Here is a 14,153-nt window from a genome sequence, read left to right as displayed (position 1 = left end):
CTGGACCGCAGTTGTATTTATTTTCCTCGTCGTTTTGAGAATACTGATAAACAGTTAAATCCTGAAAAGCTGTCTTTCTTCCAATGTTCCCCTCGGAACATATCCCTTTTGGTTCCCCTTTCCATTACCCTAGAATATCTTATATCTCGAAAAGCGATCAAGGTCAAAGACCTTTTCAAAGATCTGAAAATCGGTTATGTTTAAAAACGCATATTCTATTATTTTTACATCGAAAAAGAAAATCATAAACGGTATAGGTCGTCATCTAAGAGGAAAAATTCACAACTTTTCCTCCAAGGTGGTACAGCTTGGAGGCTCAATCTACGACTTTCATCCTTCCCTGGGATAACACGAATGCATCCTGAAAATTTTTCAGGAAATAGAAATAACATAGAAAGAAGTACATAGAAAATTCTATGTTATACGATTATTAAAATAAATTAAAACCAAAAATTGCTCAAAAACAATCTATAAAAATGTTTGTTTAAAATTCATAATTAGAAGCCCATTTCGATTGTTACATATATAATCTTCATCAGTATGTAAGTGTTCTCAGGAGACAGTATCAAAAAAAAACAAAAGAAAAAGTAATTAAATAATAATAATAATAAAGTAATAAACAATATATACTTATAAATCATAATAAAAGTACATTACCAACAGAGTTCATAAAATGTTAACATTGTAAATTGTAATTTTTTTAGATAGATCTAATCGAAAGCGTAACGCTCAAAATCATCTAAGCCAACGAAATCTTCAACTCGAATTATCAAATATATACACATAAAGCAGCTGAAATTTTTTTTGTTTATCTGGCTTTGTTTGTTCTCGAAGTACGAACCAACCGACCAACGAAAGCGTAAAGCTCAAAATCATCTAAACCAATGAAATCTTCTACTCAGATTATCAAATCTTATACATAAAGCGGAAAATTTGTATGTTTGTTCTCGAATCACGCGAGAACCAACCGACCAGTTGCTTTTAAATTTATCCTAGGAAAGATTTTAAGCCATAAACCGAGACCCTAGCCCGCTTGGGGGGGGGGGTGATGTCATAAAGAAGAAAAAGTTAATTAAAAATTAATTTCTGTCACCATGGCAACAGAAATAAGTGGTGAATCATCCGTTGTAAAGGTCTGTGTACTTTAGTTACCATATTTATTTCTATTCTGTTTTTTTGTAATTTAGTTTCTTTTTTAGATTTCTATAAAGCCTATATACAGATAATTCTTATTTATCAGTTTTATTCTCACAACCATTAAGGTAGCGAATACTGTGGGAGTCCTGGACAGACGAGAATGGCTAGAGAAGCCAGTTCTCTGGCCCTGGGGAGCAGTTGGTCGGCTCCGGGGCTCGTCTGTAACAACCACTCGGGGGTTTAGAGGCGGAGCTCCTTGTCTAGACAGTCGGGCTAGCGAATCGAGCCCCGACCGGATAGTTCTTAATATTTTTATAGCACTCTTAAAACAAATATATTTATTTTGAAATCCTCTTACGAGTCTTTTAATTAAACAATAGATTCGATAAACATCAGATACATTTTATATTATTGACTTTGTATATATTTTGATCGATTTTAATCAATAACTAAACTGTTTTTTTCTTTTTAATTGTTTCTTAAATTGTCATAGATCTAATTCAAATGATTGTCACAAATCATTTGATACATAATTCGTTAAAATTGGTTTATCTATTTTGAAGTTACAAGGGACAAACAATACATTTGAGGTTGACAGAATGTGTTATCCCTTTTTTTGAAGTTGGATTAATAAAAATAGTTTTTGAAAAATAATAGGATGTAGGTAAATAAAAATATTAAATATTCAATTCATGTTAACCAAATCTTTTTTTTTTTTTAAGAATAAATTATTATAATATTTTGTAGTCTTTTCTTAGACATTATCATATTTTAGCAAGGCAATATTATTATAATAATAGTAAACAAACCTACAGTGTTAGTAATTTTGAAACAGATGCTTCTTTTATATATATATATATATATATATATATATATATATATATATATATATATATATATATATATAATGGTATTATGTTTTAGCATATTTTTCACATTATGAAATAAAATCGATACTTATAATACATTTATAGTCTATGGTTGGTATATAAAAATGAATAATATCATCCAGCCGTTAAATTGATATATGAATATATGAAATTCAAATTAGATGTTGAATGAAGTTGCGTGCACATTATATATTTTAATGAATATATTATTTAATATAATTTAATAATATTAAATTAACACAATTGGACATAACATAATATGGTATAACATAATAACATAATTAATAAACACAATTTTTTGTGTTTTATTAAAACAAAAATCACTAGCATATTAGACTTAAATGTTATTTAAATATGAAATATAAATTAATTTTCAGCTCAAGATAACTTTTTTTTCTGTTTAACCTCCGGGGCCGCAGTTAAGCATTACTTTACAGAGAATGAGATGAATGATTTGTAGCGTGTGTGAAAAATGCCATGCCTGACCGGGATTCGAACCCGGGAAAGATAACTTTATATACCTAACTTTAACCATCTAATTTATCTGACCATTACAAAACGAAAAATTCCATTATCTGATATATATACTCGTATATAATGGTGTCAATTAGTCTGTCATTCTTTCCTGCAAAATTACTCAACCGACTGAACTGAAATTTTGCATGAACATAATTTTTATCATGAAAAGAACATAGGCCAATTTTCGTTACGAAATTTTTCACCGTTTCAAGATGGTGGCCGTTTTAATTGCTTGCGGCAACAACCGAATTATGTTCCTTACCGATATTCAACTTTACCATTGTTCAAATCGAATTCAAAGGTCACTTTCAGTATTTGAAATTAAATTTTTTACAAAAAAAATAAAAATAAATATCTTTGCCTTTTTCGACATCTCTTTCGGTTATCGAGAAAAGTAGTTTTAAAGGTGCGATGGCTGCTTCCCGTGAATAATTAAAAAACTTATAATAAAGGAGAAATGAGGTACTGCCACATCCACGGGTAACCAGCTATATTAACTATTTTTAAAATGGGGGCTTACTATTCTGAAATCAGCTCAAGCACGTCAGATCAGTCAAAGTTTAGAGTCCAAACTGTTGCTTTGAAGAAATTACAAACACTGCCAGTTTTTATAAATTGAACAGCCTTTATTTATTATTATTATTCTCATAAGTATGTATATAATGAATATACAGGAAGTCCAAGGGACGAACCCTTTTGGCTAGACAGAAAGGGCGAGCGAACCCTGACTGGCTAGTTTATAATATACCTTACAAAATACACTTGTTTAAAATTCAAAATCAGATTGTTTAAGTGATATATGACATTATTATGCATATCATTTGTTTTTTCTTAAGTCCATTTTTCTCATCTCTTATTATCCTTATTGTAAGTCTTATTACACCTTTTCTTATAAGTTCAAAGCTAAATAAACTGGCTTCCTAATAATTGTAAAGAAGGAGCAGAGGACTTTATTTTACTCTCCAATCTTCTTTTTTTAATTAACATTAATATAATTGATTTTCATTAACAAAACTTATGTTTAAAAACTTGCAAAAAGTACCTTTTTGAAAACTTTTTACCTAATTAAAACTTACGCCTGTAAAAACAAGAAAATATTTTTTTTTAAATCATGTATAAGAGCTTAACCTTTACCATTGTTTCCCCTAAATTTTGACATTTATGAGCCAAAGATTATTCAATTATAGGTTTTATTTTTAATTTTCTGGCATCTTTCTAGAGATATGCAGCAAGAAGGGAAGTACGATAATCACTCAAAAAATTGGATTATATCCACAAAAAAAAAATTGGTCAATAAATGAACAAAAAAAAAAAATATTATCGACCGTTTCATGACCCAGGGCCCAAAAAAAATATTGGGGGTAATGTTCGTACTATGTATGTCCGTTGGCGTGTTTAAAGCTTAATAACTTTTGACTGACTAAACCGATTTTAATGAATTTTGCACAGAAACTCATGTATATGAGGCAATTCGTTGGTAAAATTTTGAGGTCAATAGCTTCAGGTATGAGAGGGTTTTTGGGGGTCAATTATTTAAAAATTTTGAAAACCTCACTTTATATTAAGCTCAGTAAATGAACGTATGTATGCTTATATTACCATTTAAAAAAAATTTGCCCCAAAATTTCCCCTTCCCAAAAATCTAAAAAAGTTATATTTTTATTAATTACATTTTTTTTGTCTTCCTTGGTATAGTGGAAGCGTCCCAAAAAAAAAGACTTTGGGGGCTACATTAGGGATGTGAGTGGCGATCAAAGTTTAAAGATAGAGATTTTTTGAATTATTCATTACTTTTTTACGTTTATTTCAACTTTTAATAGTATTAAAAGTTTAAATAATAAACTTATTTGAGAGCTGATGTGAGAGCAGAAAAATAAAAAGTACCGATTTTTTTAATTTTTAAAACTTTAAATATAAAATGATAATTTTTGCAATAAAACATCATAAATTATCTCCACCACAAACAAAAAAATCTTAGGTAAATTTTTTCATGTATAATTATTTTTCCACTATATAAAATAAATAATCAATTCCAGAAAAATATTACAACTTTGTTGTCAGGTTTTTGATTTCATGTAATAGTCGCTTCAGTTATAAATGGTTATTTTTTTCAGTTAAAAAAAAAAAAAAAAAATTAATATTAAAAAATATAATTAAATAAAAAAATATGTGTGTACTTACTTAGATGCTACCATTTTTTTTTTTTTTTTATTTAAAAAAACTAAATGTCTTCTACATTGAATTGATGATGAGAAATAAGCAGTGTTATAATATTTAGGTAGTAATTTAGACCATATATATATATATATATATATATATATATAGAGAGAGAGAGAGAGAGAGAGAGAGAGAGAGAGAGAGAGAGAGAGAGTATGCAGCTACTCCTAAGAAAGCGCACGGGTGTTTTCAACTTTTACAGTTAATTTCTTTTTATATCACAGTCATTGGCGCTAAACAATTTATTAATTATTTTTTTTTTACATAAATCATTTTAATTGTGAAGGTTAAACATTTCGTTGTTATTGTAATAGTCGAATTTATTTTCTTACTCAATTTCAGATTTTAAAAATATCAAAATTTTTAAATAACAAAATATTAATAATTACTATTAGAAATACAACAGGACATATTTTTAATGCGTTTTATACAGGAAAATCAGGTTAAAAAGTAATCAAAAAAGGATTTTTTTCTTTAGTACTTTGAGGAAAATTAGAATAATGAAATAAAATTACATATTTTTAAAACAAAGCGTAAGAAATTATATAAAAATCATCTTTGATTTTTTTTTCTTTTACCTTATTATGAAGTTAATTACTTAGGTTCAGATATATTGGCAAAGATAAAACGTGACTAATTATAACATCTAATTCGGAAGGGAGTTGGGGAAGTTTTACCACTAATACTGAGGGAGTAAAATGACGAAATTTTTACCGCTATTTCTTATGCTAACGTATTCGAGAATATTAGCAGTACAACTTAATTAACTTGTATCCCTCCGTAACCTTAATATTCTCAATGTTACTTAACTTTTTTTTAAACCGGTTTGGTACAGTTAAGACGGTTGACGCATATAACCTGTGAAGATAATATCCAGTTTACTTGTGTGTGTGTATGTATGTGTGTGTGTGTGTGTGTGCGTACGCGCGCGCCAAAAAAAAACGAGAAAAATGATAATGGCGTAAGATGTAATTATTATTCAATAACCATAAGTTATAAGAGTTATTCATCCATATAACATAATAAAGAAGAAAGGAACTGACTACTATACAATAATAATTATTAGCTTTGTCAAGAGGTGTTCTCTGTTTTTATCACAATTAATGTAAGAGGTTAAAATAATATGAATATTTTATTAAATATCAAGTTGTGAAGTGTAAATATTCTAACAGAATTTATTTTACATAAAAAGTGTTTTTCTTATATTGTCAATTTAGTAGCAATATCTATAAAACGGAATAATCTAAGATACTGCACACATTTACAATATCCAACTAATATTAAATTAATCCATTATGTATTTTAGTTAATCCTATACCATTCAGTCACAGTAAAGCAGTAGTTTACTTAGCAGTAAATTTTTTCCATCTCACATCTTTTATTGTAACTGCTCCATAATAATGATTAATAATTATTTTAGATGTATTAGATTGTTTAGATAGATAATTTAAGAGGTTATAAAAATTACATTAAGCTTATAATGTGAAAATAAAAAAAAAAAATTTTATATATATATATATAGAGAACTTTTCAGATTTGTCTTTAATTTTAATAGACGTTATTTACATCAATTGTTTCAGTATTAAATTCTCTACCAAGATAACTAAAAATTTTTATTTGTTTATTGGTATGTTAAAAAAGCTATTTTATTCCAAATCTAAAAAAGTGTTTCACGACTAAACCTTTTCGTGTTTTACCCCGTTTTTTCTTAAAAACTAAGTTAGATAGAAGTCTGGGACCCCTTTTATTCAATTTCTTAAATCAGAGACCATAAGGAAGCACCAAATTCATCCCTCGATTTGTATCGAAGAATTTTAGTACGGTTTAATTTCATAGCGAAAGCAGAAAATAAGGCTAAATGTTTCGCGAGCTGAAATTAGCTAACTAACCGTTTTCTGATCTACGTTTATGAGATTGTTTTTCTTATTTATGGCTGTAGAATTATCTTCCCAAAAGTTTCCGTACAATATGGAATCATTCTGTATAAATGTATTTAAGATCATAGAATTACGGTTACAGTTTTATCGTTTTGGTTGAATCGCGCTGCCTTATCAGAAATTCATTTAATTAGTATAGTCAATGATAGACATTCTTCTTTATTTACGATTACATCCTACTTTAACTAAACTACAGTGTAATCATCTCCATGGCTCAATTGGTATAGCAATATATTGAATTTCTTGAGTTCGATTGTTAAGAATTTATCTAATTACTCACGTTCAACTCATTACTATATTAGTTCATGTAGTAACTACCCGTTAATAAAAAAAATTGAAAAAACAAAATAAAATGGCAAACTATCAGCTCGTTTGCAAATAAAAACCGTTTGTATCTTGGTTTGATCTAATGATGTGTTAATTTGATACAATAATGTCAAGTAAAAAGACTGCTGATGTTTTCTTTTTTTTATTCTTTTTTTTAACTGTTATAAATTGTCATAATGTTATTATTGTCTCGATACTTGAGGAAGATACAACTACATCAATAAAAACCTCCTATTTCATACACACCTTGTATAAAATAATTGAATTTGTGAGGAGACTATTTGCCCGATAGCCCAAAAAATAGTGTAATCTATTTAGGATGTATGTTTGTTTCACCGTAGCAGCTCAACGGTTGAACCGATTTAGATGTACGACCCGCGCTGGAATCCTTACCTTACCGGGAGTGTCATAGGCTATATAAATAAGTATATATATTTATATATATATATATATATATATATATATATATATAAATTTAAAAAAATTCAAAAAACTTTATTACATGAATTAGTCGTTTTTTAATAACTCGTATCTCAACGGTTCATTCTGAACGATTCGGAAACCTCGTATCTCATACGTGTGAAGTTGTCTTACTAGCGTTTATACAAGACTGCCCAAAAAGGAGTGTAATATATTTAGGGTGTATGTATATATGTATATCTGTTCCACCGTAGCAGCTCAACCGATTGTCAACCGCACGCTCTTTAATTATCCTATGTTAAAGAGTAATGTTTGTCAGAAATGTTTTTTTGCAGTAGTATTTTTTTAATTTTTAATATTTATGTCTTGTATGTTACCTTACTAGGTGAGTATACTGTATTGTTTCAAAAATTTAATTAATTAATTTTGCTGCTTTATCTTTCACATATTTATAGCATCTGAGACGATAATTGTATTAACATTTGCTTTCTCTGCAAGTAATTATGTTTATGATACAACCAATCTGTTTGATGAACAGATTGGTATTAGGTTACAACCAGAGCTTAATATAACTTTCATATCGGTAGTCTTGACTTGTTAATGTTTTTGATTAGTGAAATAGGTAATGCGAAACTACTGCAATCCTCATTTCACCAAAGCATAATATATCTATTATTTTTTATTATGGTTTTGTAATTTTCAGGAATGATTCATCTTCTGGTAGGTCATCTACAACTGTTTTTATTATGTTGTTAATTTTCATTAATTGTTAATTTTCAAATTTTTATTTATTTATTTTTAATTTGATTCACTTCGATGATAAATCTTTTAAAAAATACATGATTTTTTTATATTCTAGGATATAGATTTATAGAATGTTAATACTGACAGTTGTCACATAAGTAACGCAATACACTTATATTATTTCCAAAACTAATCTACTTTACTCTTTTTGTATGTATATAGTCAACTGAAAAACAACATAAAAATCTGATGTGGACACTACATGACTTACTTTTAAGCCTATTAAATTATATATACTCACTGATTTTTAAATGAAAAGTACAGAAAATTTTATTTCATTAATAATTTCTGATATTTTTTCATATTCCTTTTTTATTGTTATTGAAATATTATTTATCGTAAAACCTTTTTACAGCCAGAAATTAATAATTATTAATAAATCAAAATATTTAAATTAATTAAAAAAGGAGATGATTCGAACGATGTGCCTTCCCCTCTTATGATCCAAATATTTCATTAATTAAAATTTGACTGTAACTCTGGAACCAATGAAAATAAGTACTACTTATGAGATATCGTGGAAAAAATCTCAATAAGGGATTATTACTGCAATTAAGAAAAAGTTCAAATTCCAATTTTTTGGGGATTTTGGGATTTTTTGGACCCTTTTGGTTCAGCCGATTGCAATTATAATGGGAGGTGCACAACTAGATGTTACAACAGCCCTACATCCAAAATTTCAACATCCTACAGCTAATCATTTTTGAGTTTTGCAAGATACATATGTACCTACGTACAGACGTCATGCCGAAAATAGTCAAAATGGATTCAGAGATGGTCGAAATGGATATTTCCGTTGAAATCTGAAATCGAAATTTTTTGTGATCACTACTTCCTTTACTTCGTACAAGGAAGTAATTAATTTTTATATTTTTTAAAGTATAAAATTAATAATTTAATGATATACCATCTTATTTGGATATTTTACCTTAAAATTACAAAAGAATTTACTGTTAAAAATTATTAAAAAGTAATAAACAAGGAATGATAAATGGTACAGGTGTTATAATTGTATAAAATTTATTCTATTAAATTCCTAACATTCACATATATAATAAACTGTAATCTATTATAAGAATAATAGTCTTTATTTATATAATTAGTATACATATAATGACCAATTCAAGGTTACACGCAGAAAAAAATGCGCTTTGAAAGTATAATGCTCGTATGCAATTTAATTATACTTGTCTGGAAAAAAAAATATATTTATGTGTTGGTACATGGTGATTTGAAGACATTACAAGACGTTTTTAATGTATATACTCACATTAATAAAAACCAAATTAAATGATTTCCGCCTGTTTGTCTATCAAATTATCTTTATCTTATATTATTATAAGAGAGAGCTAAAATTTTTAAACATATTAAAAAAATGGTGTTTTACGTTCATCTAACCCCACCAACATTTTTAGAATAAAATTTCTTCAATAGGTTAACATTAGAACAAAAGTTTCAATGTTTTTTTTGTTTTTTTTTTTGTTTTACATAAAACGAACTACATTAGTAGATACGTAATTTTATTCTTTGTTTTAATATTTGATTAATAAAACATCTGAACATTAATTTATAAATTGTGAATACATTTTTTTCATTTTTTTTTAAACAAAAGTTTTACAGTCCTTTTTTTTAATAAAAGAATAAAGTTATTGCGAAAATAGTTTGATTTAAATTTTCATTAAATTTTTTTTTTGTGTAAAGTTGTTAGGTCAAATGTTGTTTATGAAAAGTTGGGATCAAAATGGGGTTTTCTCTATGTAAATATTAGATTTATTTTATAATTTTTTTAAATCAAAATTTTTTTTGATTACTTTTTTTTTAAGAATAGCACAAAAATTCGCAGGTAATAATTTATATTAACCAAACCCGTTAACATTAAATGACTTTCGTATAATGCGCCTTATCATTATTGATAGGCAATTGGAATAACTAATTCTGTAGGTATAACAGTATTAATTGAATAAAATCAATTATGAATTTTTTTTTATTCATTAATTAATCCACATATATATTAAAAGAACAGTATTTTCAAATTATGAAAATTCAAATAACTTTCCAGGATTTTCTTACATAGGTTTACAAACTGGTCATTTGTCAGACTAATATTATATTATTTACGTCAGTTTCATAAAGCAAATGTTTCGCCATTGTTAGAATACAAAAATTAAAAGAGAAGAGTATTTTTCGTAAATTATTATTTACTAATTATTCGTAATTATTATTATTATTGTACTTAATTTGCAATAAGTACTCCTCCTGCCTTTTATCAGAAAATAAATCGAATTGAAGTTGCACGGATAAAAATATTATTATCAATTCAAAAATTACAATCCTTTTAATCATAAATCAAAGATCATTGATTCAGGTAAATCTGAATGTAAAATTAATAATAATTTACTATACATAATATTCTTGTAGTAAAAAAAAATTTTAACTCGAAAAAGTCATCAAAAATGTTTTTCCATTTATATTTAAAAAAAACTAATAATGTATTTTATAATAAATAACATAATTTTAGTTAAACTTTATTGTGCCTAATTACAAATAAATAATTTTATTAAGCATAGCCCGTTGGTAACATAAATATTTATATAATTATGTTTTCCGCTTACCAACATTCATTAATAGAAACTACGTTCAAGCGCTTTCGTTGATTACTACTCCATCCTCAGGAACAATGATAATAAATTTTATAAATGTTTACTTCATATATCAACAATTGTAATGAAATAAATTTTTAAAAGAAATATAGAAATTGATCATCAAGTACTTAAAATAAAATCAGATTATACGTCATCAGTAAAAAATTATATTTGAAATCACAATTGTTCCTGAGGATGGAGTAGTAATCTCCGAAAGCGCTTGTACATAGTTTCTATTAATGAATGTTGGTAAGTGGAAAATATAATTATATAAATATTTACAAATAAATATATTTATTTTTTTATTAGAAATAATTAAAACTAACACTTTTTGTGTAAAAAAACTTACATAATACGACCTGATTATAATAGAAAAAAACCTATGGTTCATATACTTTCCAGATAATAACTAAAAAACAAATCATACATTCTAAAAAAAAAAACAGAATTATTAAAATGATGGGTTTTTAAAATTACAGAAAATTAACTTTAATATTTATTAAATTAAGAATTACAGTATTTCTTCTAATTGTAAAATACATTTTTTTTTTCATTTAAATATTTTAAAAAATTTACGCTAAATGAAATAAATTTATTAAAAAAAGCTAATTAATAAAATTATTGAATAAATTTAAATGAAGACAAAATTTTATATTAACTATTATTATTTATTTATTTTTTTTTAAATTAAAATTCCAATAAAATTAAAAAATAAGAGAATGTTTACATAATATTGTGAATTTTTTTAAAATTTATGGAAATAAAAAATAAAAACGTACCTTGTTATACCCATATTTATATACAGGTTTAACTGAAGGGTTCTTCAAAAAAAAATTTGTAGATACCACGAAAACAAAAAAAACACTATCAAAAATATTTATATCTTAAAAGAATAATAATATTAAATGATATTATTTATTAATACGTTCACATAAACACGTTGTCCGCTTTTACGATATATTCGACTAATGAAAGTTAACCTTCCTTTAGCGTTACCTCGACCGCTGACTAAAAGCAAATGCAAGCGGCCGTCAATGGTTAGGGTATAGTAAAGGAAGGATGAGTTATTCCCTATTCTCTATAGAAATTCCCTTTTGTTTATAAAAATTCCCATTCTTTAATTAAACCAATACAGTTTTACCGGATATAATTTTCGTGTATGTGGTTTTTTCTTTATTTTTGTATAATATAAATGAAGTACAAACATTGTAGTTCATTCGTATTATTATTATTATTATTATTATTATTATTATTATTGTTGTTGTTTTTATTAATGAAAGGTCCTGAGTTTGAATCCCAGTCAAGTTTGGCATTTTATCATACTCTAAAAAATTCAATTCTCCTCTTTACCATAAGAAAGTAATATTAATAATAAACGCTACCACTTCGTTGATCTCCCTGGCGGAGTGGTAATGTCTCAGCCTTTCATCCGGAGGTTCTGGGTTCGAATCCCGGTAAAATATGGTATTTTTCATACGCTACAAATTTCCATTATCATAGGCCAAAATGACCAAAGCAGTCGATACCCGTCATCTAAAAAAAAGTAACATTAATTGGCTAGTCAATAGTTTTTATGACTAAATAAATAATGTACAAATGATTAAAAAATTTTTGTTTTAAGGAGGATGCTTCTAGACAAAGTTTCGAAACCGATTATGGTAATAATTTAGATGGCTGTGAATTATGAAAAATACTAATAAATAAATAACAATACAGAAACAACAGCCTGCCCCAATAATAGCTATTGATGGATGATAGAGATGATGGATGTTGCTAGAGGAAAACATCCCTAACGGGACTCTCGCACCAGATACTGATATAATAAAATAATGATAATAAAAATTTTAACTAAATGAACTATACTATTTTGTACCTAAGGGTACATAATGGGGTAATGCAGATTTTTGATAACTGTTAGCTGAATGATTTATTACAGGAAATTGGAATTAATTACATCTTCTGTTGTAAGGTTATTCCTCTATATTGCCACTAAGGTTTTATATAATAATTTTATTCCTAACGCTTTTATACATTTATTAGCTCTCATAATGACGTCAGTGGCTATGTACAACACAAATAAGCTATGAAAATTTGTTTTAGATGAATTTTAAGCAAAGATTTTTCAACACAAAATCCGGTTTGAATCATGTCAATTTTACGATTGACAGCATACGAATTTTTGAATTACCATCTATAAATCTTAGACATATTACATAAGTTTACTGGATCAATAATAGTAGAACGTAACTAATTCCTCTCCTTCTCAAAAGGATAGGTTACTGTTATATGACAGGCTACGCTAGTTGGAAAATAATATATTTAATTTTTTTTTGGGTGACTGCAGTTGATTAATTTATTTTTTATATAAAACGATTTGTGTCAATCATCAAGTGATACAGATGTCAATATGATTTTTTTTAATGTTAGAGTGGGCATCAACAGCTATAGTCATTAGCCCGATGAAAATTGGCGGCTTATGAAAAGATGCCATACCTAACCGGGATACGAACCCGGGACCTCCACACGAAATGGTTAGATTCTACCTATTCGGCAACGGAGGTTGTCAGTATAAAGACCTGAAGAAAATTAAATAGTAGATGATAAAAACTATATTTTTCAATCCAATAAATCAGAATTATTTTAAATTCATATAAGTAACCAAATAAAAGGTTAAAACAGAATTGAAAAATATTATTTTGTGATACATCATTCCTTAATAAAATTTAAAACAATTCAAATAAATTTCAAGGGTATTAAATAACTTATAAATATTTTCATGTTATTATGAACAGTTCTACTTTTTCTGTTGTGCCTCCGAAACCACCGTATTACTTCAGAGGAAGAATGTGGATATGTATGAAGTGCAGTCTTGTACAATCTCAGGTCGACCACTACTGAGAAGTGTGGTTAATTGAAACCCAACCACCAAAGAACACCGATATCCACAATCAAATATTCAATTCCGTATAACAGTAACTACCGCATTTGAATATGAACAGCTAATTTAAAATAAATGGAAATTGAATTACTGTACAGACAATTTCTTGGATAAGAAAATCAAAAAAGAAAACAATATAAAAATTAAATTAAGCAGATTAAATAATGATTTTAACCTATTTAAAAAAATTGAATTTTAATGAATTTAGTATCAAACTTTTGTTACAGGTGTATGATTATACGTTTACATGACAATTATAAATTGTTAACATGAAAATTACAGTAAATTCCAGTTAATAGGGCCACTGGTTATTCGGAACAGT

The 14,153-nt window shown here is 26.9% G+C and overlaps 1 protein-coding gene across 1 annotated transcript in view; it reads right to left on the bottom strand.

The window, feature by feature from the left end:
• Positions 1-11,889, bottom strand: part of LOC142329866 (uncharacterized) — a 171,440-nt gene extending 159,551 nt beyond the window's left edge. The window contains exon 1 of the mRNA XM_075374749.1: positions 11,673-11,889. Within this exon, the coding sequence (XP_075230864.1) occupies positions 11,673-11,686 (14 nt within the window). The 5' untranslated portion in view covers positions 11,687-11,889. The remainder of the gene's footprint in view (positions 1-11,672) is intronic.
• Between the last annotated feature and the right edge of the window lie 2,264 nt (positions 11,890-14,153).

Source organism: Lycorma delicatula, chromosome 9 (assembly GCF_047948215.1).
Source record: "Lycorma delicatula isolate Av1 chromosome 9, ASM4794821v1, whole genome shotgun sequence".
Taxonomy (NCBI): Eukaryota; Metazoa; Arthropoda; class Insecta; order Hemiptera; family Fulgoridae; genus Lycorma; species Lycorma delicatula.
Note: the sequence above shows the minus strand (reverse complement) of the source record. Positions and strands in the feature narration are given on the sequence as shown.